The sequence below is a fragment of the Hypanus sabinus genome, chromosome 4, assembly GCF_030144855.1.
Source record: "Hypanus sabinus isolate sHypSab1 chromosome 4, sHypSab1.hap1, whole genome shotgun sequence".
NCBI classification, from domain to species: Eukaryota; Metazoa; Chordata; class Chondrichthyes; order Myliobatiformes; family Dasyatidae; genus Hypanus; species Hypanus sabinus.
This window is the reverse complement of record NC_082709.1, coordinates 111,016,527-111,040,307: the sequence shown is the minus strand read 5'-3', so window position 1 is coordinate 111,040,307 and position 23,781 is coordinate 111,016,527. Positions and strand designations below refer to the sequence as shown.

Sequence of the window (23,781 nt, the reverse complement as noted above, 5' to 3'; positions counted from 1 at the left end):
GCCAGAAGAGGTCCCAATGATCTAGAAATCTGAAACTCTGCCCCCTACACCAGTTTCTCAACCATGTGTTCAGCTGCCAGAGCGTCCTACTCTTACCCTCACTGGCACGTGGCACAGGCAGCAATCCAGAGATTACTACCCTCGAGGTCCTGTTTTTCAACTTCTTACCAAGCTCTCTGTACTCACTCTTCAGGACCTCCTCACTCTTTCTACCTACGTCATTGGTACCGATGTGTACCACGACATCTGGCTGATCACCCTCCCACCTCAGAATGCTGTGCACGTAATCAGAGACATCCCTGACCCTGGCACCCGGGAGGCAACAAACCATCTGGGAGTCTCTGTCACGACCACAGAATCGCCTGTCTGTACCCCTGACGATGGAGTCCCCTGTCACTACCTCTCTCCTCTTCTTCCTCCCTCCCTTCTGCAGTGCAGAACCAGACTCAGTGCCAGAGATCCAGCTGCCGCAGCTTGTCCCACGTAAGCCATCCGCCCCCAACAGTATCCAAATTGGTATATCTGTTTTGGAGTGGAATGGCCACAGGGGAACCCTGCACTACCGGCTCTTTCCCCTTCCCTCGCCTCATGGTAACCCAATTACTTGTGCCCTGTTCCTTAGGTGTAACTACCTCCCGGAAGCTACTATATATAAACTACTCAGTCTCCCGAATGATCCGGTGGTCATCGAGCTCCTGCTCCAGTTCCCTAACACAGTCTGTTAGGAGCTGCAGCTGGATGCACTTCTTGCAGCTATCATTGTCAGGGACACCGGAGGTCTCCCTGACTTCCCACATCCTGCAAGAAGAGCATTCCAACATCCTGCCTGGCATATTCTTTAGTCTGAACAAAAAAAAAAGAAGAAAACGGAAACTTACCGGAACCTACCCCCACCTCTGCCTGTTTCTCGCCCAAGCCTGATTGAGCCAAAGCCGTCCCACTCCAACTCAGTCCACTCCAACGATGGCCGCTGTATATAGCAGTCTTTCTTTTAAACCTTGGCGCGCTACATCACACGCTTGCGCAGTCTAGCCTCTTTTCCCCGAGCAGTTAAAGAAAAACAACCTTCTGTCCGCGATGCCTTCAGTCTTCCACTCTCAGCCTCTTGCTTCGATTGTAAATGAACAAAATTATTGCAGCCACCTGGTACTAGTAGTCTGCCTTCAAACAGTGCTTTCAATTATTGCATCCTCCAAATATTCATTTTAATTGTAACATTCAAAATGATTGCTGATACCTTCAAACTCTTCATAGTTCCTAACTTCTTGAAGTAGTGAAATAGTTTCATTTTCACTCCTAGTCATTTCTGGCATCTCCATGCCTGATTACTTGAAACTGCAGTGAGCAAAACAATTCTGAATTGTATGTTTATTTCTCGTCAGCCATCAGTGACAGAAATCACTTCTTTTTTTAAAAAAACACAAACACACGAGTGATGCTATTTAAAAACTAGTCAGTCTAAGCACAGTAGAGTGTCTAATGACCACAGACATGCATACAAGTTAGAAAATGTTCGGTACCAGTCGCCTGCCCCAATTAAGCGTCATAGCGCCCCAAGTAAACAAAGGGAATCATGGCTATTTTCCCAACTTGTTTTTGTTCTTTAAGAGCTGTCCCAAATAATGGCTGCCCTGATTACCCAATGGCCCAATTAACTGGAATCCACTGGAATTAACTGCAATTCAGCAAATTAACAAGGAATCTGAAAATGTACAAATGTAAGCAACAAAAATAAATAGAAAGCATTAATATCTGATTAAGATATTAATTAAGATCTGAAGTGGGAGCAGAACATCAGCTCCATCCTGAAGAAGGCCCAACAGCGGATGTACTTCCTGCGGCTCTATAGGAAATATGGTCTGCCTCAGGAATTGCTGCTGCAGTTCTATACTGCAGTCATTGAGTCTGTCCTGTGCACCTCCATCACTGTGTGGTTTGGAGCTGCCACCAAGCAGGATAGAACCAGACTACAGCGCACAGTGAGGACTGCCGAACGCATCATTGGAGCCTCCCTGCCCTCTATTGTGGACCTGTATTCTTCCAGGTTGAAGAAGAGGGCGGGGAACATCATAAAGGACTCCTTCCATCCTGCGCACGGACTGTTTGAACTGCTTCCATCTGGTAGGCACTTCAGATCCCTCCAAACTAAGACTAATAGGCACTGGAGAAGTTTTTTCCCTACTGCGGTCACTTTGCTGAACAGTTGACTGCCGGTTAACTGTCGGCTAACTATTACTTGGATTACACTACTTGTATGTATAATCTATATTTTCATTTATATTTATCATTATTATTGTTATGAGCAGAGAGACAACATCTGCCGGAAGTAAATTCCTTGTATGTGTACAATTACTTGGCGATTAAAGTCTGATTCTGATTCTGATATTTTCCAAGTAAGAAAAATGTATAAATATGTGTGCATACGAATAAAAAATTTGTCTTCTTCAGGCACAGACCATTACTACTCTTCTCACTTCCTACACATCCTTGTTCCCCTCTACACACGTTCCCAGACCCAACTCTTGCTGCGTTCCTGGTCCGATCCATTTTGGGTCTACACCTGGCACCAATTTAAGCATGTTTCCAGCTTTGCATCTACCTGTTTCCCAGTGCCAGGTATAAACCTGACCCATGCTCCTGAACCCAACCCTGACCTTGCACCTGGCTCTTATTTCTACACCCAATTCCGACTGCACACCTGGCTCTGGACATGTCTGCTTTCACGCACTGGGCCCATGTTGACAGTACTACTACTCACTACACAACTGACACCGTTCCTGAACAACTCCACCTACACATCTTATCACACATCTGACTCTGTTCCGCCTCACCTGGCCCTGGGTCTGGATGCACACTTGGCCTGATCACAGCTGCCAGTCCTGGCTGCTCCCCTGGCCCTAGCTTTGTCCCACATACCTGTACTGTTTCTGACACCTCACTCCTTACTCCACAGCTCTGACAGTATACCTGGCCCATATACTTAGTTGCAGGTAACACACAGAGCTCTTTTTCTGGGCCATGCTGTTAAAATTCTTGTGCAGTAATCTTTAAGGGGATACCTCACTGACCTTTATGAACTGAAATTTGCTACATCAATTGGCTCCCTTTTTATCTCATATGCAAGTGGTCATCAGCTGGTTGAACACAATTTTTGTTCCACAAAACTATATTTATTGTGGTAGACAAGTATTGTTACTATTTTCATTATAACAATTCCAGAATTTTCTTACAAATTGGCCTGTAGTTTCTCATTTTCCTTCAATTTTCTTAAATAACTGATGATTTTGACATGTTTCTCTCTGCCAAATACCTCCGAATGCAAGGATCAATAACAATACATATGTAATCAATAGTATTCTATTTAGTGTGACCTTAAGAATACACAAAATTATTATATACCATCTATAACACAAGAATGATATGAAAATTGTTATCAGGATTTGTGAAACTTGTCAATGAGAACACAACCAAAATTTCTCCACCAAGAATCAGTGAGCATAGGCGATTTTTCCACAAGGTTTCTTGCTTAACAAGTTCCAAGTTACAATTTCTGATTACCATAATACTGGTAACATCCAGTGCCTTACTGTAATTCCGGAAATTGTCTCCCAGCATACTGTAAAACTTAAAACAACTCTAGAATGTTTCATTCACAATTAGAGCAATTCATAAATATGTCCTACAACTCTTCCTGTTTAACCAGTGATGATAGCTGTGCACTGCAGAATACAGTAATTGGCATAAAATGGGTATTAGAGCTCTCCTATTAACATGCACTTTTTACTTGGAAGAAGAACTTGTGAAAGTATAATTGAAATTTTGAATACCTTGGAAGAAACTGGAACAGACTAGAAATGGGTCAGTTGCAATTTCCTGGATTTGGGGGTCTAAATTCCAAGACTAGGATTTTATTCCCCGGAACATACGAGGCTGAGGGATGATCTGATAAAGGTATATAATATTGGAAAGGGCACAGTCTGGGTGAAACCGCAGAGTTTTTCCCCAGGGAGTTTATGCTAAAAATAAGAGGGCATACGTAGGTTTAAGATCAGAAGCAAGAGATTTAAAAGCACAACAGTGGAAGTTTCTTCACACAAAGGGAGTTTGGAATAAGCTGCCGAAAAAGTGGGTGAGACAGCCAAGTTAACAACGTTTAAAAGCCATCTAAGTAAGTACATGGATAGAAGAGGTTTAGACTGCTATGGACCAAACACTGACAGGTGGACAGCAGAGTCAGAATGGATGAGTTCGGCTAAAAGGCTTGCTTCCATGCTGTATGATCCCAAGTTTCACTGCACCATTCATTTAAATATTGTGACTGCAGCAGTTCAGAAGCTAGGTATGCAGCATTGAATGACTGACCTCCCAACTCCCCAGGGCATTACCATTTACGTGACACAAGTTAGGACTGTGATTGGATACAATGAACTTGGATGGATGAGTGTAATTCCAGCAGCACTAAAAAAAACTGCTGAACGTCAGCCAGCAAAAGGCAGCACACTCAGCACCCCATTCATGATCTTCAGCGCTCATTGAAATCGGTGAATTGCTAGAACTTAAAGCACATTAGCGTGGATAAAAACCTCGGGCCTAACCAAGTGTATTCTAGGATATTCTGTGGGAAGACAGGAAAGGAGTTGCTGGGGCCCTAGCAGAAATATTTTATCACTGTTAGTCATGGATACCAAAAGACTGTAGGGTGGCTAATCCTTTAGCTTTATTTAAGAACGGCTGCAAGGACAAGGAACTACAGGCCAGTGACCTATGCGTTTGTAAAGTCACTGCAGCCTATTCTAAGATATAGGATCTACCTACATATGGAAAGACATGAGAAAATATGTCTAATGAATTTGTGATTTCTTGACGAAGTGACCAAGTGTATTGACAAGAGCAGGGAAGTAGATAATGTCTACATGGCTTTAACAAGACCTTTGACAAAGTCCAACATGGTAGGCTGGTTTAGAAGGTTAGATCACGTCAAGAGTGAGTAATATCTGAATGCAAGTACAGGTAGTCCCCAAGTTACGAGCGTCCAACTTACAGACAACTCGTACTTACGAACCGAGGAAAGAGAACGCCGTCTGCCATTTTAAGTCGTTGCTGTTGACACTGTGTTGAGTGTGTAACTTTGTATTTGGCTTAAATTTTTCCTAGCAAGATTCACCCTGACCCTGGCCCCCCCCGTTCCGGTCGGCTGGTGGCGCAGTGAGATCAGCGCCGGGCTGGAGAACGGAGTTTCCCAAGTTCAATCCAGTGACAGACCGCTCCCGTGCTGGGTTGATGTCGATCCAGTGACTCCTGTACCATTTGTGCTGGGTTAATGTTCAGCGTGCAACTCGACCTTGTAAAAAAAAACACTGCACGGAATATTGTGGAGGATCAAATACAGTACCCAAATCCAGCACAGCCCCCACTTGTCACATTTAATCTGCCTCAGTGTGGTGGACTTTTGGACCCGGGGAATTCAGTGCGGTGATCCTTAGGACCCAGCGGACCTTGGCAGCTGGCGGAGGTCGGGACCCGCCGCCCGCAGTGTTTCTGTTCTGTTGATGGGAAGCGATCGCGATTGAAAATAAAGTGGAAATAATAAAGCATTTGAAAAGAGTTGAAACACCATCGGTCATTGGAAAAGCGTTAGGCTAGTCAGTCAACGATTGGAACAATTTTGAAGGATAAAGTGAGAATAATGGAGCATGTGAAAGGCCCTGCCCCGATGAAAGCTATAATTATTACTAAGCAACACAGTGGTTTAACTATTGGAATAGAAATGTTTCTTAAGTGTTTCATATGCATAGAAAGGTAAAATATATACTATATACTAAGACAAACGTTTGACTGACGCTAAATAATTCCGGATGTACTTGTTCCGACTTATGTACAAATCTGACTTAAAGACAGACTCAGGAACGGAACTCGTATGTAACCCAGGGACTGCCTGTAGTGGGTTTTGGAAGTTGTGAAAGTACACTAAAACATTGTGCTAGTATTTATTGAATTGTGAAACTAAAGAATTAAACAATCATTTGAAATTACATGATGAATCTTTGAGTTGCTTGAATCAATTGGATGAATAAAGAACTACAGATGTTAGGCAAAGTTATTGCTTGGTGTGTATTTACTGTGTGCTGTATTGAATTGGCAACAGCATGGTTAGTAAGATTGTGAATGATATCAGAACTTGTGCTATAGTTAACAGTGAAGATTATTTAAGATCACCTAGATCAACTGGGAAAGTGGGTCAAGGTACACAGGGTGGGAAAAGTGTCTGGGAAGATTATCTTCATTGGTTAGGGCATTGAGTACAAAGTTGGAAGGTCATGTTACAACTGTACAAGATATTGGTGAAATCACATCTGGAGTATTGTATACAGTTTTGGCTGCCCAGCTTTTGGAAGGATGTTACTGAGTCTAGACAGCATGAGTTATAAGGGGAGAATAGATAGGCAGGGCTTCTTTTTTTTCCCCTGGAGTATAGGACACAGAGAGGCAGTAGAGGTATAAAAAATATCCTGTTTACTTTTGAATTCTACTAGTGAATCAGCTATTACAGCCCTTCACGGTTTGACAAGATCCTAATCACTCAATATGTAAAGAAGAACATGTCAACCATCTCAGCTTCAGCACTCTTCTCTCCTATTCAAATCCAACCCCTGCTGAATGCACTGCCCTTCACTCTCCCTGCATCAATCTCAACCTTACCATCCAACCTGCAGATATTGAGAAATATACCTGACATAATCACTATATGTACCTGAAATATAATCACTATGTACTATTTACTATACGACGTAATCAGTCCTATGTACTGAATATTACTATGTATTATTTTACTAGACACATTTTGCTATGTATTGTTTTACTAGATACCTCTTAGCTACATACTATGGCAGTTAAAGAACATCTGTTTAGCATTAGCAGCACTAATTAGCTGAAATGTACTCCATATATTATACAACAGCATGGCTTATGAAGAGATAACGGTGGCAGACAGGATAGTATGAACAGGAAATGTAATGTGAGGGAGGTTAAGGGAGGCTGACTGAGAAACAACCGTGGCCAGAAATGAGGCCCAAGATGTGAACTGGAAAGAAATACTGGTGGCGCACCGAGAGCTAGGCAAGAGCGATTGATTAGTTAATGTATAAATGATATGCAACTAAAAATTGATTGGGTATGCTGATAGAACCGAAATGTAACTGAGATAAGAAATTACTATAAAGAATGCTGTACACCGGAGCTCGGTGGGCTTTCGGTGACAAGTTCATTGATTGCCTCAGCCTTTGTTTAAATAAAGGTTTAAACTTCTGAGAGAATTGTCTGCGTCTCCTGGTCATTTCAAGTAACCACGACACAGACAAGTTGAGGTGGGGGTGCTGATATAGTGTTTTAGACTGTCCTCCACTTTGCTGAAACCAGGTGGTAACTCTCAGACATCTCTTTACTTTCCCATTAAAGAGGAACCAACTCAAGACCATCAGAACATTGCTTCCTCCACCATCAACAACTGTATCAACCCTGGAGATCCCCCATCCAGAGCCACCAACCTCACGATTCTCTTATCCTCTGTCCCGAGCAATCAGAGGGGCAAAGCGTGCACATGCCCAGCGAATCCACAGCCACTTTCAGGACAGCGGCGACATGCGGCGCATGTGGAAGGGCATCCAGGACATCACCAATTACAGGACAACATCACTTGACTCTGCAGGTGATGCCTCCCTCCCAGATGCGCTGAATAACTTCTACGCCCGGTTTGAGGCAGAAAATGATGTGGCGGCGAGGAAGTCCACCCCTCCTGCAAATGACCAGGTGCTGAGTCTCACCATGGCCGATGTGAGAAGAACCCTGTGCAGGGTCAACCCACGGAAGGCTGCTGGACCAGACAACATCCCTGGTAGAGTGCTCAGAGGATGTGCAGACCAGCTAGCAGATGTTCTCACTGACATCTTCAACATCTCCCTGAGCAGCGCCACTGTTCCAACGTGCTTCAAGGCCACCACCATCGCCCCCGTGCCGAAGAAATCTTCAGTGTTCTGCCTAAATGACTACCGTCCCGTTGCACTTACATCCATCATCATGAAGTGTTTCGAGAGGCTTGTCATGAGACATATCATGACCCTGTTGCCCCCCTCACTGGACCCCCTGCAGTTAGCGTACCATCCCAACCACTCAAGAGATGATGCCATTGCCACCACCCTCCACCTGGCCTTAACCCACCTAGACAAAAAAGACACATACTGTTTATGATGCTGTTCATAAACTTCAGTTCAGCATTCAACACAATCATCCCTCAGAAACTGATTGGAAAGCTGAGCCTACTGGACCTGAACACCTCCCTCTGCAACTGGATCCTAGACTTCCTGACTGGGAGACTTCAGTCAGTCCGGATCGGGAGCAGCATCTTTAACACCATCACACTGAACACGGGGGCTCCCCAGGGCTACGTGCTCAGTCCACTGCTGATAACTCTGTTAACCCACGACTGTGCTGCAATACACAGCTCGAACCATATCATCAAGTTCACTGATGACACGACCGTGGTGGGTCTCATCAGCAAGAACGACGAGTCATCTTACAGAAAGGAGGTGCAGCAGCTAACGGACTGGTGCAGAGCCAACTACCTGCCTCTTAATGTGAACAAAACAAAAGAGATGGTTGTTGACTTTAGGAGGGCATGGAGCGACCACTCCCCACTGAACATCGATGTCTCCTCGGTAGAGATCGTAAAGAGCACCAAATTTCTTTCACCTGATGGAGAATTTCATCTGGTCCCTCAACACCAGCCCCATAGCAAAGAAAGCCCAGCAGCATCTCTAGTTTCTGCGAAGGCTGAGGAAAGTCCATCTCCCACCCCCAATCCTCATGACATTCTACAGGGGTTGTATTGAGAGCATCCTGAGCAGCTGCATCACTGCCTGGTTCGGAAATTGCACCATCTTGGATCGCAAGACCCTGCAGCGGATAGTGAAGTCAGCTGAGATCATCATCGGGGTCTCTCTTCCTGCCATCGCGGACATTTACACTACACGCTGCATCCGCAAAGGAAACAGCATTATGAAGGACCCCATGCACCCCTCATACAATCTCTTCTCCCGCCTGCGTCTGGGAAAAGGCTCCGAAGCATTCGGGCTCTCATGACCAGACTATATAACAGTTTCTTCCCCTAAGCTATCAGACTCCTCAATACCCGAAGCCTGGACTGACACCTTGCCCTATTGTCCTGTTTATTATTTATTGTAATGCCTGCACTGTTTTTGTGCACTTTATGCAGTCCTGTGTAGGTCTGTAAGCTAGTGTAGCTTTCCCTGTGTTGTTTTTTTTACGTAGTTCAGTCTAGATTTTGTACTGTCATGTAACACCATGGTCCTGAAAAACGTTGTCTCATTTTTACTATGTACTGTACCAGCAGTTATGATCGAAATGACAATAAAAGTGACTTGACTTGACTTATCCTGTTCGTTTCTGCCTCCTCTTCAAGATCCAATAATCTGACTGTCTGGGAAAGCCCACTGTTTCTGCCTGCTCCTGCTGCACTGAATTCATATCTCAACTCCTTTTTATCCCCGTGGATCAGTCCCTTCCCACCTAATTACCTAATTACAGGAAGGATATTAATAAGATTGAAAGATTACAGAGAAGGTTTACAAGGATGTTGCCGGGACTTGAGAAGCTGAGTTACAGAGAAAGGTTGAATAGGTTAGGACTTTATTCCCTGGAGCATAGAAGAATGAGGGGAGATTTGATAGAGGTGTATAAAATTATGATGGGTTTTTTTAGAGTGAATGCAAGCAGGCTTTTTCCACTGAGGCTAGGGGAGAAAAAAACCAGAGGACATGGGTTAAAGGTAAAGAGGGAAAAGTTTAAAGGGAACACTTGTGGGGCTTCTTCACACAGAGTGGTGTGAGTGTGGAATGAGCTGCCAGATGAAGTGGTAAATGCAGGCTCACTTTTAACAATTAAGAAAAACTTGGACAGGTACATGGAGAGAGGTATGGAAGGATATGGTCCAGGTGCAGGTCAGTGGGACTAGGCAGAAAATTGTTTCAGTACAGCCAAGAAGGGCCAAGGGGCCTGTTTCTGTGCTATAATGTTCTATGGTTCTATATTCATAACACTTCACATGCTCTCGATCACTTCAAAAACTTTCCTGGTACTGATCACCTCATTTTCACTGTGGATATCTAGTTCTTAGACACGTCAATCCTCTATCAAGAGGGCCTTAAAACGCTCAGGTTCTTTCTAGACAACAGGTCTAACTAGTTCCCGTCATCCACCACCCTCCTCCCACTGGCAGAACTGGATACTGGCAGATACTCAAAAATTTCTCGTTTGGCTCCTCTCACTTTCTCCAGCCAAAAGTCTAGCCAGGGGCACCCTGGTGAGCCCCAGCAATGCCTGCCTCTTCACTGGCTACATGGAACAGTCAATATTCCATGCCTTCACTGGTAACTCTCGCCAATTCTTTCTCCGCTACTTGACAACTGCACTGATGCTGCTTCATGTACCCATGCTTTTCAATTTCATCAACTTTGCCTCCAACTTTTACCCTGCCTTTAAATTCACTTGGTCCATTTCTGAACCTCTCTCCCTTTTCTCAATCACTCTGTCTCCATTTCTCAGAGCTATTTTGACTATCACTCTTCCCACCCTGTAAAAGTGCCATTCCCTTTTCCCTGATCCTCCATTACTGCCGCAGCAGCTCGCAGGATGCTTTCTTATCCAAAACATCAGAGATGTCCTCCTCCTTACCCTTCCTCACCCACATCTCCTCCACTTCCCAAACATCTGCCCTCATCCCACTTTCTTGCTGCCTTAACAGGGTTAGTTTCTCTTGTTCTTACCTACCACACCATCAGCGACCACATCCAGCACATCATTCTCCACAACTTACACCATCTTCAAGAAACTCTACCACCAAACACATCTTTACCTTCTCCCACCCTTCACTTTCCACAGGGATCGCTCCCTCTGTGATACCCATGTCCATTCATTTGCAGAACTGATCTCCCTTCAGGCACTTGCCCCAGCAAACAGAACAAGTAGTACATCTACATCACTGACTTTGTCCCTCACTGGCAAGAAGTCCTTCCAGGAGAGGCAACACTTCACCTGTGAATCTGTTGTGGTCACCTACTGTTTGTGGTGCACCTCACCTCTTCATCGGTGAGGCTCGACGTAGATTGTGGTACTGCTTTTTGACTCCCTTCACTCTGTCCACAACGAACAGGATTTCCCAGTGGCCAACCATTTAAGTTTCAATCCCCAATCCCATTCTGACATGTTGGTCCATGGCCTCTTCTACTGCCACTCTTAGGTTGTAAGAGCAACATCTCATCATATTGTCTGAGTAACCTCCAACCTGATGACATGAAAATTGATTTCTCTAACTTCCATCAATATCTCCCCCTCCCTCTTCTCACTTGTTCCATTCTCCATTCTGGATTCCCTCTTATGCCTTCTCTTCTTCTCACCTGCTTATCACCTCCCTCTGGTGCCCCTCCTCCTTCCCTTTCTCCATGGTCCACTCTCTTTTCCTATCAGATTCCTTCTTTACTCTTTCCATCTATCATTTCCCAGCTTCTTACTTCATCTCCTCTCCCTCACCCACCTAACTTCCCACTCTCCTGGCTTCACCCATCACCCTCTAGCTTGTACTCCTCCACATTCTTATTCTGGTCTCTTCCCTTCCTTTCCTGTCCTGATGAAGGTCCTCAGCCCAAAATGTTGACTTTTTATTCCTTTCCATAGATGTTGCTTGACTTGTTGAGTTCCTCTGGCATTTTGAGTGTGTTACTCTGGATTTCCAGCAACTACCAAATCTCTTGTGCTTACATCACTCTTTTACTATTCACCTTAGTTCCATCTTTTCTGCCAATTGGAACAGCTTCACTCTCTGTACTCATTTTTAATATAATTGGGATGGAAAGAGGAAAAACTACTTTTCCAGAGAGCAGTGAATCTGTGGAATTCTCTGCCCAGAGAAGCAACAGAGGCCACTTAATCAAACATATTTAAGACACAGTTAGATAGATTTTTGTATAGCAGTGGAATTAGGATTATGGGGAAAAGGCAAGTGGTGGAGCCAAATCCATGGTTAGACTCAATACGATCCATTATGGTGGAGCAAACTCAATCGGTCAGATGGCATACTCCTGTTCCTTTTTCTTATGTTCTTATGAATTAAATACTTCTGTTTAATTTCTCACTTTCTCTTCTGTTCTAAGGAGAACATCCCAGTTCCTCCATTCTTTTCACAACACTAAAGTTCTTCATTAAAGAACGTAGAACAGTACAGCACAAGAACAGGCCAATCAGCCCACAGTTGTTCCAAACCAGCATAAAAGCAAATCAAAAGCACCCATACACAAATCCCTCCTATCTAAACAATGTCCATCTCCCTCCATCTTCCTCACATCCATGTGCCTGTCCAAGTGTCTCTTAAAGGCCTCTGATGTATTTGTCCCTACCACCATGCCAGGCATCAACCACTCTTTGTGTAAAAAAAACTTAACCCTCACACCTACTCCCTCGCACCTTCAATGCATGGGATTAGACATTTCAACTCTGGGAAGCAGATACTCTGTCCTCTCTATCAATGTCTCTCATAATCTTGTAAACCTCCATCAGATCTCCCCTCAGCCTCTGGCACTCCAGAGAAAACTACCCATGTTTATCCAGTTTCTCCTGGTAGCACATGTCCTCTAAACCAGGGAGCATTCTGGTAAACCTCTTCCGCACCCTCTCCAAAGTCTCAACATCTTGCCTTGGATAAATTTTAGTAACTCTACTCTGCATCCCTTCTATAGCTGTTACATCTTTCCTAGAATTTATAGCAATTATCTGCAAATTTAACAGTCTAGTCTGACTGCATACTACCAATGGAAAACAAAAACACAGTTCCAAAAAATAACATAGGTAGTTACTCTTTTGAATAAAATTATGCATATTTGTTAACTATGTCTGAAATAGTGAGAATAATAATCTGTTAGTAATACACATTTGCTGACATTTAATCCACCCATCGTTCTGTTTTATTAAACTACTAGGTTAATAAGTTAAAGCCCCACTATTGGTCTGACCAATCAGTCTCCATACTACAGGACTGCTTTGATGACATCAACTGGAATGTCTTTCATGATGAGGATGTCTCTGAGTTCATGGAAGTTCATCCTGAAGTGCATCAGTCAGGGTCTATCCAAACCAGAAACTCTGGATCAACAGTTCCGTGTGTACTGCACTCACTGTGCAAGACAAAGCATTCACTGTTGGTAACCACCAGGAACTCAAGAAATGCAGCTAAGTTCTAAGCAAATTCATCAAGGCAGCGAAACAACAATATAGGGACAAGATCCAGACACAACTCTCCACCAACAACACATGCAACTTATTACAAGGTCTGCACACCATCGCAAGCTTCAAAGCTAAACACAGTGGTGCTGCCAACATCATTGAGAACATCCTGAACAGCTGCATCACTGCCTGGTTCGGAAATTGCACCATCTCGGATCACAAGACCCTGCAGCGGATAGTAAGGTCAGCTGAGATCATCGGGGTCTCTCTTCTCGCCATCACGGACATTTACACTACACGCTGCATCCGCAAAGCAAACAGCATTATGAAGGACCCCATGTACCCCTCATACAAACTCTTCTCCCTCCTGCCGTCTGGGAAAAGGCACAAAAGCATTCGGGCTCTCATGACCAGACTATGTAACATTTTCTTCCCCCAAGCCTTCAGTCTCCTCAATACCCAGAGCCTGGACTGACACCTTACTGCCCTATTGCCCTGTTTATTATTTATTGTAATGCCTGCACTGTTTTGTGCACTTTATGCAGTCCTGGGCGGGTCTGTAGTCTAGTGTAGTTTTTTTCTGTGTTGTTTTCTACGTAGTTCAGTCTAGTTTTAGTACTGTGTCATGTAACACCATGGTCCTGAAAAATGTTGTCTCATTTTTACTATGTACTGTACATAGCAGTTATGGTCGAAATGACAATAAAAGTGACTTGACTTGACTTGACTGCCCCTTTCCCAGATGAGCTTATTTATTTATTTATTTACGCTCAGTTCAAAGTTGCCAACACTGAGTCCCCGAGGAGAGCTGCCGATACAACCTGCACCTTGGTCATCTCTGAGACTGAAGTACGCAGGTGTTCTTAATGAGTGGGCAGCCGCGAGGCTGCGAGACTGTATGGCATCCCAGGGCAAGTACTTTGTGTGTGTGCAGCACAGCTGGCTGGTGTGTTTTCAAACATTTTTAATCTCTCCCTCTCCCAGTGTAGAGTGCCCTCCCATTTCAAAACATCCACCGTCGTCCCTGTACCTAAAAAGACCAAGGTAACATGCCTGAACGACTGGTGTCCTGATGAACTCACCTCAATAATAAGCAAATGGTTGGAGAGGGTCATCTACAGCATGCTACCACCCACACTGGACCCCCTACGATTTGCCTATTGACACAACCAATCAACAGATGACGCCATAGCCACAGCTCTACACACCACCTTACACACCTGGAGAGGAGGGATGCTTATGTGAGAATGCTGTTCTTGGACTACAGTTCAGCATTCAACACCATAATTCCCTCCAAGCTTGATAAGAAGCTCAGAGACCTTGGCCTTCACACTGCCTTGTGCAGCTGGATCCTGGACTTCCTGTTAGATCACCAGCAGGTGGTATGAGAGGGCTCCATCACCTCTGCCCCTCAACACAGGAGCGCCCCCCAGGGTTGTGACCTAAGCCCTCTCCTTTACTCTCTGTACACCCATCACTGTGTCACCACCCACAACTCCACCTGCTAATTAAATTTGCAGATGATACACTGATTGGTTATTATCACTATATAATAACCAGGCAGCCTACAGTGAAGAAGTCGTCACCCTGACACAGTTGTGTCAAGAAAACAACCTCTCCCTCAATGTCGCAAAAACAAAGAAGTTTGGCATCAGTCCCCAAATCCTAATGACTTTCTACAGGGGCACAATTGAGAGCATCCTGATTGGCTGTATCACTGCCTGGTATGGGAACTGTACTTCCCTTAGTTGTAGGACTCTGCAGAGAGTGGTGCAGACAGCCCAGCGCATGTGAATGTGAACTTCGCACTATTCAGTACGTTTACAGTGACAGGTGCATAGAAAGGGCTCGAAGTATCATTGGGGACCTGAGTCATCCGAACCACAAACTGTTCCAGCTGCTACCATCCGGGAAACAGTACCGCAGCATTAAAGCCCGGACCAACAGGCTCCGGGACAGTTTCTTCCATCAGGCCATCAGAATGATCATGCTAACACAATTGTATTTCTAAGCTATATTGACTGTTCTGTTGTATATTTTACTCTACATACTATTTATTACAAGTTACTATAATTTATACATTGCACATTCAAATGGAGATGTAACATAAAGATTTTTACTCCTCATGTATGTGAGGGATGTAAGAAATAAAGTTGATTCAATTCAATTATAACCACTGGGTCAATACCATACCTGAGTTGCATTTTGCTTGTCATTTGGAAAAAGTTCCATCCACAGACTCAGGAGAGTGAAAAGGTTTACTTCTGAAAGCCTAGGACTCAACCCTACAAAATAAAGATACCATTAATAAAATGCATGTTATTACATTAAATTGCTGTGCAAGTTGTCTATATAGCAATTATTAAATTCAGTCCCAAAGGCAGTACTAATGAATAAATTTATCAGAAGTTGCATTTCTCTATGGTACAGGGTAATAGCAAGAACTTTCAGTTCTGAAAAATAGCAGACTGCTTTTCAGGGATGAAATCAGTCAAAAATAACGAAGCAGAAGATAATGGGTAACTCAAAGATGAAAGGTTAAACTTCTCACAAGATGATAGAGAAAAGGAGTTTAAAAAAGGAATTGAAGGACAGAGCTTAGATATTGAAAAGGTGCCACTGTTAGCAGTGGTGTTAAGAGGGGACATAGTTGGAAAACGGAATTAAGTGGCAAGGTTAAAAATAACTACAGTAATTAGAAAGATACAAATGGACAGACATAAGGACTAGAAATTTAACTTATCATAATGGGAGAGCTGGTAACTAATGTGGGTCAGTGGATGCAGAAATAATGAGTGAAAAGAACACTGCAAGTTAAAATGTAAGTGCCAGTTCTGGATGTGCTTTACAGACAGCAGAAGATGGGAAGCTGGCCAATAGCACACTGGATTTAAAGATAAAAGAATGGATGAGAGTTTGCCATCAGAGGTCCAATCAGTGTCGGGAGCAGAGCACTTTATAGAGTTTACCTGCAGGTTGGCAAAGCTAGTATAGGAGAGCTCTGATGGGGTTCGGGCATTCCAAAGGTCCAATCAGTGTTGGAAGAAGAGCACTATGAATTAAATAAAAGTACAGAAAGGGCAAGTGGGGCAGCCATTGTTGGGAGGAGGTCAATGGTGAGAGTAGGAGTGTCAGGCTTTGACTCAAGAGGCTTCAACTAGAAGAGGTTGAGACCAAAGAAACACATTATAGAATTTGGTCTTGATTGCCCATTGTACAGTGCAGGTTGATGGCAGATATGACAGTGGAATGCTCCCCCTGTAGAATGTGGGAATTCATGGGACCTAACAGTCTCCCTGATGACTACATCTGTGGGAAGTGCTGCCAACTGCAGCTCATGAAAGACCGCACTAAAGGAGCTGGAGCTGGAGTTGGATGAAATTAGGATCATCCAGGAGGCAGAGCAATTGATAGATATGACTCTTCAGCAGGTGGTTACACCCAGAGTGCAAAATTTAGGGAGTAGACGGGGGAACACCAAGAGAGGTAAAAGGAGAAGGAAGTCAGTGCAGGGTCTCCCTATGGCCATTCCTCTCAGCAACAGCTATTGGATATTGCTGTGGGAGATGACCTCTCTGGGCAAGGCAGCAGCAGCCAGACCAATAGCAATGTGGTCAGCTCTGAGCCTCAGAAGGGAAGGGTGAAGTCCAGGCAGAGCAACAGTCATAGGGGACTCAATAGTTAGGGGGATAGATAGGAGATTATGTGGCAGTGAAAAAGACACCAGGATAGTGTGTTGCCTCCCAGGTGCTAGGGTCCAGGATATCTCTGAGAGGTTGCAGAATATGCTTGAAGGGGAGGTTGAGCAGCCGTAGGTTGTGGTATGTGCTGGAACCAATGACAGGCAGGAGAGGGTTAGAGGTCCTGCGCAGTAAGTTTAGGGAGTTAGGAAGAAAGCTGTAGGACACTCAAGGTGGTAATCTCCACATTATTCCCAGTGCCTGAGCTAGTGAAGGTCAGAATAGGAAGATAGCACAGATGAATGAGATGGTGCAAGGAGCAGGGTTTCAAGTTCTTGTAACACTGGAACCTTTTCTGGGAAAGGGTGACCTGTACAAGTGGGATGAGTTGCACTTTAACTGGAGGAGAACCAGTATCCTGGGAGAGAGGTTTGCTAATACTATTGGGGAGGGTTTAAATGAGATTTACAGGGGGGTGGGAACCGAAGTGAAGAGGCAGAGGATAGAGTGGTTGGCGCACAAGTAGAGACAGCTTGTAGGGAGTTAATGAAGGATAGGCAGATGATAAACCAATGAAGCACTCAGCCAAGATGGTTTGAGGTGTCTATTTTAACGCTAGGAGTATTGTGAGCAAGGCTGATGAACTTAAGAGCGCGGATCAATATGTGGAATTATGATGTGGTGGCCACCTCAGTAACTTGGATGACTCAGGGGTAGGAATGGCTGCTGAATGTGCCAGGCTTTAGATGTTTCAAAAAGGATAGGGAGGTAGGCAAAAGAGGTGGGGGAGTAGCACAGCTAATCAGGGATAGTACCCCTGCAGAAAAGGAGGAAGCTATGGAGGGATAGTCTACTGAGTCATTCTAGGTGGAAGTCAGAAACAGGAAGGGGGCAAAAACTCTACTGGGTGTTTTTTATAGACCCCCCCCCCATAATAACAGTGACATCGAGAAGCAGATAGGAAGGCAGAGTCTGTAATGGTGCAATAATAGGGTTATTGTAATGGGTTATTTTAACTTTCCTAATATTGATTGGCATCTTCTTATAGCAAGGGGCTTAGATTAGGTGGAATTTGTTAGGTGTGTTCAGGAAGGTTTCCTGACACAATATGCAGATAAGCCAACTAGAGCAGAGGCTGTACTTGAGCTGGTATTGGGAAGTGAACCTGGTGAGGTGTCAGATCTCTCGGTGGGAGAAAATTTTGGAGGTAGTGATTATAACTCTATCTCCTTTAACATAATGCTGGAGAGGGATAGGAGCAGATAATTTGGGAAAGCATTTAATTGGGGTAAGGAAAATATGATGCTATTAGGCAGGAATTTGGGAACATAATTTGGAAGCAGATGTTCTCAGGGAAATGCATGGCAGAATTGTGGTAAATGTTCAGGAAATGTTTGCATGGTGTTCTGCATAGGTATGTTCCATTGAGACAGGAAAAGGATGGTAGGGTAAAAGAACCATGGTGTATAAAAGATGTAGAAAATCTAATCAAGAAGAAAAATAAAGCTTACAAAAGGTTCAAGAAGCTAGGTACTGTTAGAGCTCTAGAAAATTACAAGGGTGCCAGGAAGGAGCTCAAAAATGAAATTAGGAGAGCTAGAAGAGGCCATGAGAAGGCCTTGGTGAGTAGGATTAAGGAAAACCCCAAGGTATTCTACATGTGTATGAAGAACAAGCGGATGAGCCATGTGAGAATAGGACCAATCGGAAGTGAGAGTGGAAACATGTGTGCGGAGTTAGAGGAAGTAGTGGAGGTACTTAATGAATACTTTGCTTCAGTATTCACCAGCAAAGAGGACCTTGGCAATTGTTGGGATAACTTAAAGTAGACTGAAACGCTTGAGTGTATAGAAGTAAGAAAGAGTGCTAGAACTTTTGAAAGGTATTAAGTTAGATAAGTTGCCGGGACCAGACGAGATATACCCAAGGTTACTGTGGGAAGCGAAGGAAGAGACTGCTGAGCCTCGGGCAATGAACTTTGCATCATCAATAGGGATGGGAAAAGTACCAGAGAATTGGAAGGTTGCAAATGTTGTCCCTTGTTCAAGAAAGAGAGTAGAGATAACCAAGGAGATTACAGATCAGTGAGTTTTACTTCAGTGGTGGGCAAGTTGTTGAAGATCCTGAGAGGCAGGATTTATGAGCATTTGCAGAGACATAATCTGATTAGGGATAGTCAGCATGGCTTTGTCAAGGGCATGTCATGCCTTACGAACCTGATTGAATTATTTGAAGATGTAACGAAACACATTGATGAAGGCAGAGCAGTGGATATAGTGTATATGGATTTCTGTAAGGCATTTGATAAGGTTCCCCATGTGAGGCTCATTCAGAAAGTATTGAAGCATGGGATCCAAGGAGACCTTACATTGTGGATCCAGAATTGGCTTGACCACAGAAGGCAAAGGATGGTTGTGGATGGTTCATATTCTGCATGGAGGACAGTGACCAGTGGTGTTCCACAGGGATCTGTTCTGGGACCCCTCCTCTTTCAGATTTTCATAAATGACCTGGATGAGGAAGTAGAAGGAAGTAGAAGTAGTGGAAGTTTGCTGATGAGACAAAAGTTGGAGGCATTGTAGATAGTCTGCAGGGTTGTCAGAGGTTACAGTGGGATGTCAATAGGATGTAGAACTGGGCCGAGAAGTGGCAGATGGATTTCAACCCAGATAAGTGTTAAGTAGTTCACTTTGGCAGGTCAAATTTGAGGACAGAATATAATATTAATGTTAAGACTCTTGGCAGTGTGGAGAATCAGCAAGATCTTGGTGTTCATGTCCACAGGACTCTCAAAGCTGCTGCACAGGTTGACAGTGTTGTTAAGAAGGAGTATGGTGTGTTGGCCTTCATCAACCATCGAATTAAGTTCAAGAGCCATGAGGTAATGTTACAGCTATACAAGACTTTTTAGAGATAACCTTATGTCCTGACGAAGGGTCTCGGCCCGAAACGTCGACAGCGCTTCTCCCTATAGATGCTGCCTGGCCTGCTGTGTTCCACCAGCATTTTGTGTGTGTTGTTGTTTGAATTTCCAGCATCTGCAGACTTCCTCGTGTAAGACTTTTTAGACCCTACTTGGAGTACTGTGTTCCGTTCTGGTCACCTCATTACAGGATGGTGTGGATGCTATAGAGAGAAAATGCAGACGAGATTTACAAGGATGTTGCCTGGAGTATTCCTTATGAGAAAAGGTTGAATGAACTTGGCCTTTTCTCCTTGGAGCAATGGAGGATGAGAGGTGACCTGATAAAGGTGTACAAGATGATGAAAAGCATTGATCGTGTGGCTAGCCAGAAGCTTTTTCTCAGGGCTGAAATGGCTAACACAAGGGTGCAGAGTTTTAAGGTGCTTGGAAGTAGCTACAAGGGGGATGTCAGAGTTAAATTTTTCCACACAGAGAGTGGTGGGTGTGTGGAATGCACTGCCAGCAAAGGTGGTAGAGGTAGATACAACAGGGTCTTTTAAGCGACTGTTGGATAGGTACATGGAGCTTAAAAAAATAGAGAGCTTTGGAGTAAGAAAATATTAGGCAGCTTCTAGAATAGGTTACATGGTCGGCACAACATTGTGGGCCAAAGGGCCTGTGATGTGCTGTAGATTTTTTGTGTTTCTAGATGGCATGAGATAAGGTGTTCTTACAGAGGTGGTAATGAGGTGAAGGTACTCTAGAAACTCAGCTGGATGTTCCTTTTCTATAATCATAATTTTCACCTTTGTCCTTGTCATTCAAAGCTCAAAGTAAATTTATTATCAAGGTACATGCAGTATATGTCACTATATACAACCCTGAGATTCATTTTCTTGTGGGCTTTCACAGTAAATAGGGGAGAAAAACATAAAATCAATGAAAAACCACACAAAACAGAGACAGGCAAACAACCAATGTGAAAAGGATAACAAACTACAATTAAAAGAGAAAATAGTAATAAATAAACAAAGATACAATAACTATTGAGAACATGAGTTGTAGAGTCCTTAAAAGTGAGACCTTAGGTTATGGAATCAGTTCATTGTTGGGTTGATTGACATTATCCCCTCTGGTTCAAGATCCTGTTGGTTAAGGGGTAATAACTTTTTTGAATCTGGTGATGTAAGACCTAAGGCTCCTGTAGTTCTTCCTGATAGCAGCAGTGAGAAGAGAGCATGGCCTGGATGATGGGGATCTTTTATGCTGGATGCTGCTTTCCTACAACAGCGCTCCTTGTAAATGTGCTCAATGATAGGGAGGGCTTTACCTGTGATGCACTGGGCTATATTCACTACTTACTGTAAGCTTTTCCATTCAAGGGCAATGGTGTTTCCATACCAAGCTGTGATGCAACCAGTCAGAATATTCTCCACCACACATCTACAGAAATTTGTCAAAGTTTTAGATGACATGCCACACCTTTGCAATCTTCTAAGAAAGTAGAGGTGCTTCCATGCCTTCTCAGTAATGGCAGTTACATGCTATCTCTTTCTTTTTAATTGTCTGCATTTTCTCCAATGGCTTGCACAATAAATATTTGTTGATAATCTCTATAGCTGATGTGAACAACACAAAGGACATTTGACCCAAAGTCAATAGACTGGAGATTACAATGACCGAAAGTGTAAGCTATGCAGTCAGCAAAGTAGCACTTAGTTTATCTTTAATGGTTTAAAAATACTGTATTATTGATGTAGTAGTCAAATGAATGTCATTCAAAAGGACCTTCAAGAGGCACTTCTTATGAAGCTGTGAACTGATACACCAATGCCTATGAACAGAAAAGCCTACACAAGTGGTGGACATAGACCAGTCCTTCACAAGCAAAGCCCTCCCAAGCACTATCACTATCATCCTTCATCAAGGACCCCCACCATCCAGGCTATGCTGTTATTGTTGCTGCCATTGGGAAGGAAGTACAGGAGCCTTAAGTTCCATACCACCAGGTTCAGGGACAGTTATAATTCTTTAACCATCAGAATCCTGAACCATCGTGGATCGCCTCACTCACTTCAGCTTTGAACTATGTACAAACAACAACCTATGAACTGACCTTCAAGGACTCTATAACTGACATTCTCAGTAGTATGTAAGTATGTATTTATTTATTTAATAACACACACACACACACACACACACACGCAAAGTCTTAGGCACCCTAGATTTTTTTTAATATAAATTTTTTTAGAAGTTTTTTTTCTTCTGCATTAATGTGTCAGTAACTTTTAGATCTCCAAACATTCATTTTCCAAAAAAACTGTTTTAGAGATTTTTTTATATTTCATTAAAGAAAGTGACATATTAAGTAACCTGCTACAATTTAATAAAAACTTGATGACTTTGTAGGTATATAGCCCAGTGCCTGATTTAAACAAAGATAACAAACAGGAGCTAATGATCAATAACAAAGAGTTGAATGAACTAAACTGATTAATTGAAAGAGAAATGTGTGTAGAAGGAATCAAACTGGATGAAGGACAAGACACAAGGTGGTCATCCTGCATCAGCAAGCTCTCTCCCAAGCAAAAATTTTGTGGCTGACAGGAGTTTCAAGATGTGCTGTCTGAAGAAGAACAAAAAAATAGACTAGAGGACTAAACCATCTTCAACTGAGTGCAACAGACGAGAGGTACATCAAACTGATGTTCCTTATAAATCAGAAGTCTAGTACTGCTATCAGCTCTGAACTCACAGAAACCACTGGATCCCAAGTACACCCCTCTACAGTCTGGAGAAGTTTTGTCAGAAGTAGTCTTCATAGAAGAGTGCTGCCAAAAAGCCATTCCTCTGAAGTGGAAACAAAGCCAGGAGACTCACCTACACACAAAAACAAAAGGACTGGGGTGCTGAACAATGGCAGCGAGTGCTCAGAACTGATGAGTCAATATCTGAATTTTTTGGATCATACAGAAAGCAATTCGTCGGAAGAAGAGCTGGAGAATGCTACATGGGTGAGTGTCTGCAGCCAACAGTGAAGCACGGTGGAGGCTGCCTGCAGGTTTAGAGCTGCATTTCTACAAGTGAAGTTGGTTATCTAGTCAGAATTAATAGAATCCTCAATGCTGAGAAGTACAAGCAGGTTCTCATCAATCATGCAACATCATTAGGAAGGAGTCTGACTGGTCTCAACTTCATTCTGCTGTAGGACATTCCGCCAAAGTCATAAAGAACTGTCTTCAGCAAAAAGAGTAAGGAGCTCTGCAACAGATGGTATAGCATCTACAGAGCCCTGATCTCAACATCATTGAGACTGGCTGGGATAACCTGGAGAGACAGAAGCAAGCAAGACAACCAAAGTCTGCAGAAGAACGGTGACAAGTTCTCCAAGTTGCTTGGAACAACCTACTAGCCAATTTTCTAATAAAACTACATGACAGTGTCTCTCAGAGAACTGATGCAGTTCTAAAGGCAAAGGGTGGTCATGCCAAATATTGATGTCATATAGTTTTTTAAAAAACTGTTTACTGCTCTTTATAGTATCTTTTTTATAACTACAAACTTTTAATTTTATTATTTTTGAAAGCATCTTTGCTTTGCATATTTTTTTCCCTAACATGTGCCTTGGACTTTTGCACAGTTCTATATAAATTGCACAGCTTGTCTTCTCTTGCACATTGATTGCCAGTCTTTGTGTGTAATTTTTCATTGCTTCTATTGTATTTCTCTGTTCTGCTGTGAATGCTTGCAAGAAAATTAATATTAAGGTAGCATATGGTGATATATACATTGATAATAAATTTACTTTGATTTTTGAAAATGGGTTCAATGTATGCATTTATATTGGAAATTATTTGTTTAAATCTAGAAAGGATAACGCTGTGTTCCCATTTGATCATAAGAATGCAA

The 23,781-nt window shown here is 43.2% G+C and overlaps 1 protein-coding gene across 3 annotated transcripts in view; it reads right to left on the bottom strand.

Annotated features, from left to right (window-relative positions):
- The window catches only part of cdadc1 (cytidine and dCMP deaminase domain containing 1), a 67,966-nt gene that overhangs the window by 36,622 nt on the left and 7,563 nt on the right, over nt 1-23,781 (bottom strand). For 2 of the 3 annotated variants that reach the window (XM_059967874.1, XM_059967871.1), the window contains exon 2: nt 15,481-15,572. In XM_059967874.1, coding sequence (XP_059823857.1) covers nt 15,481-15,572 — 92 coding nt within the window. Of the gene's footprint in view, nt 1-15,480; nt 15,573-19,885; nt 20,094-23,781 lie in introns of all 3 variants that reach the window. The other variant, XM_059967873.1, reaches the window with a different exon arrangement.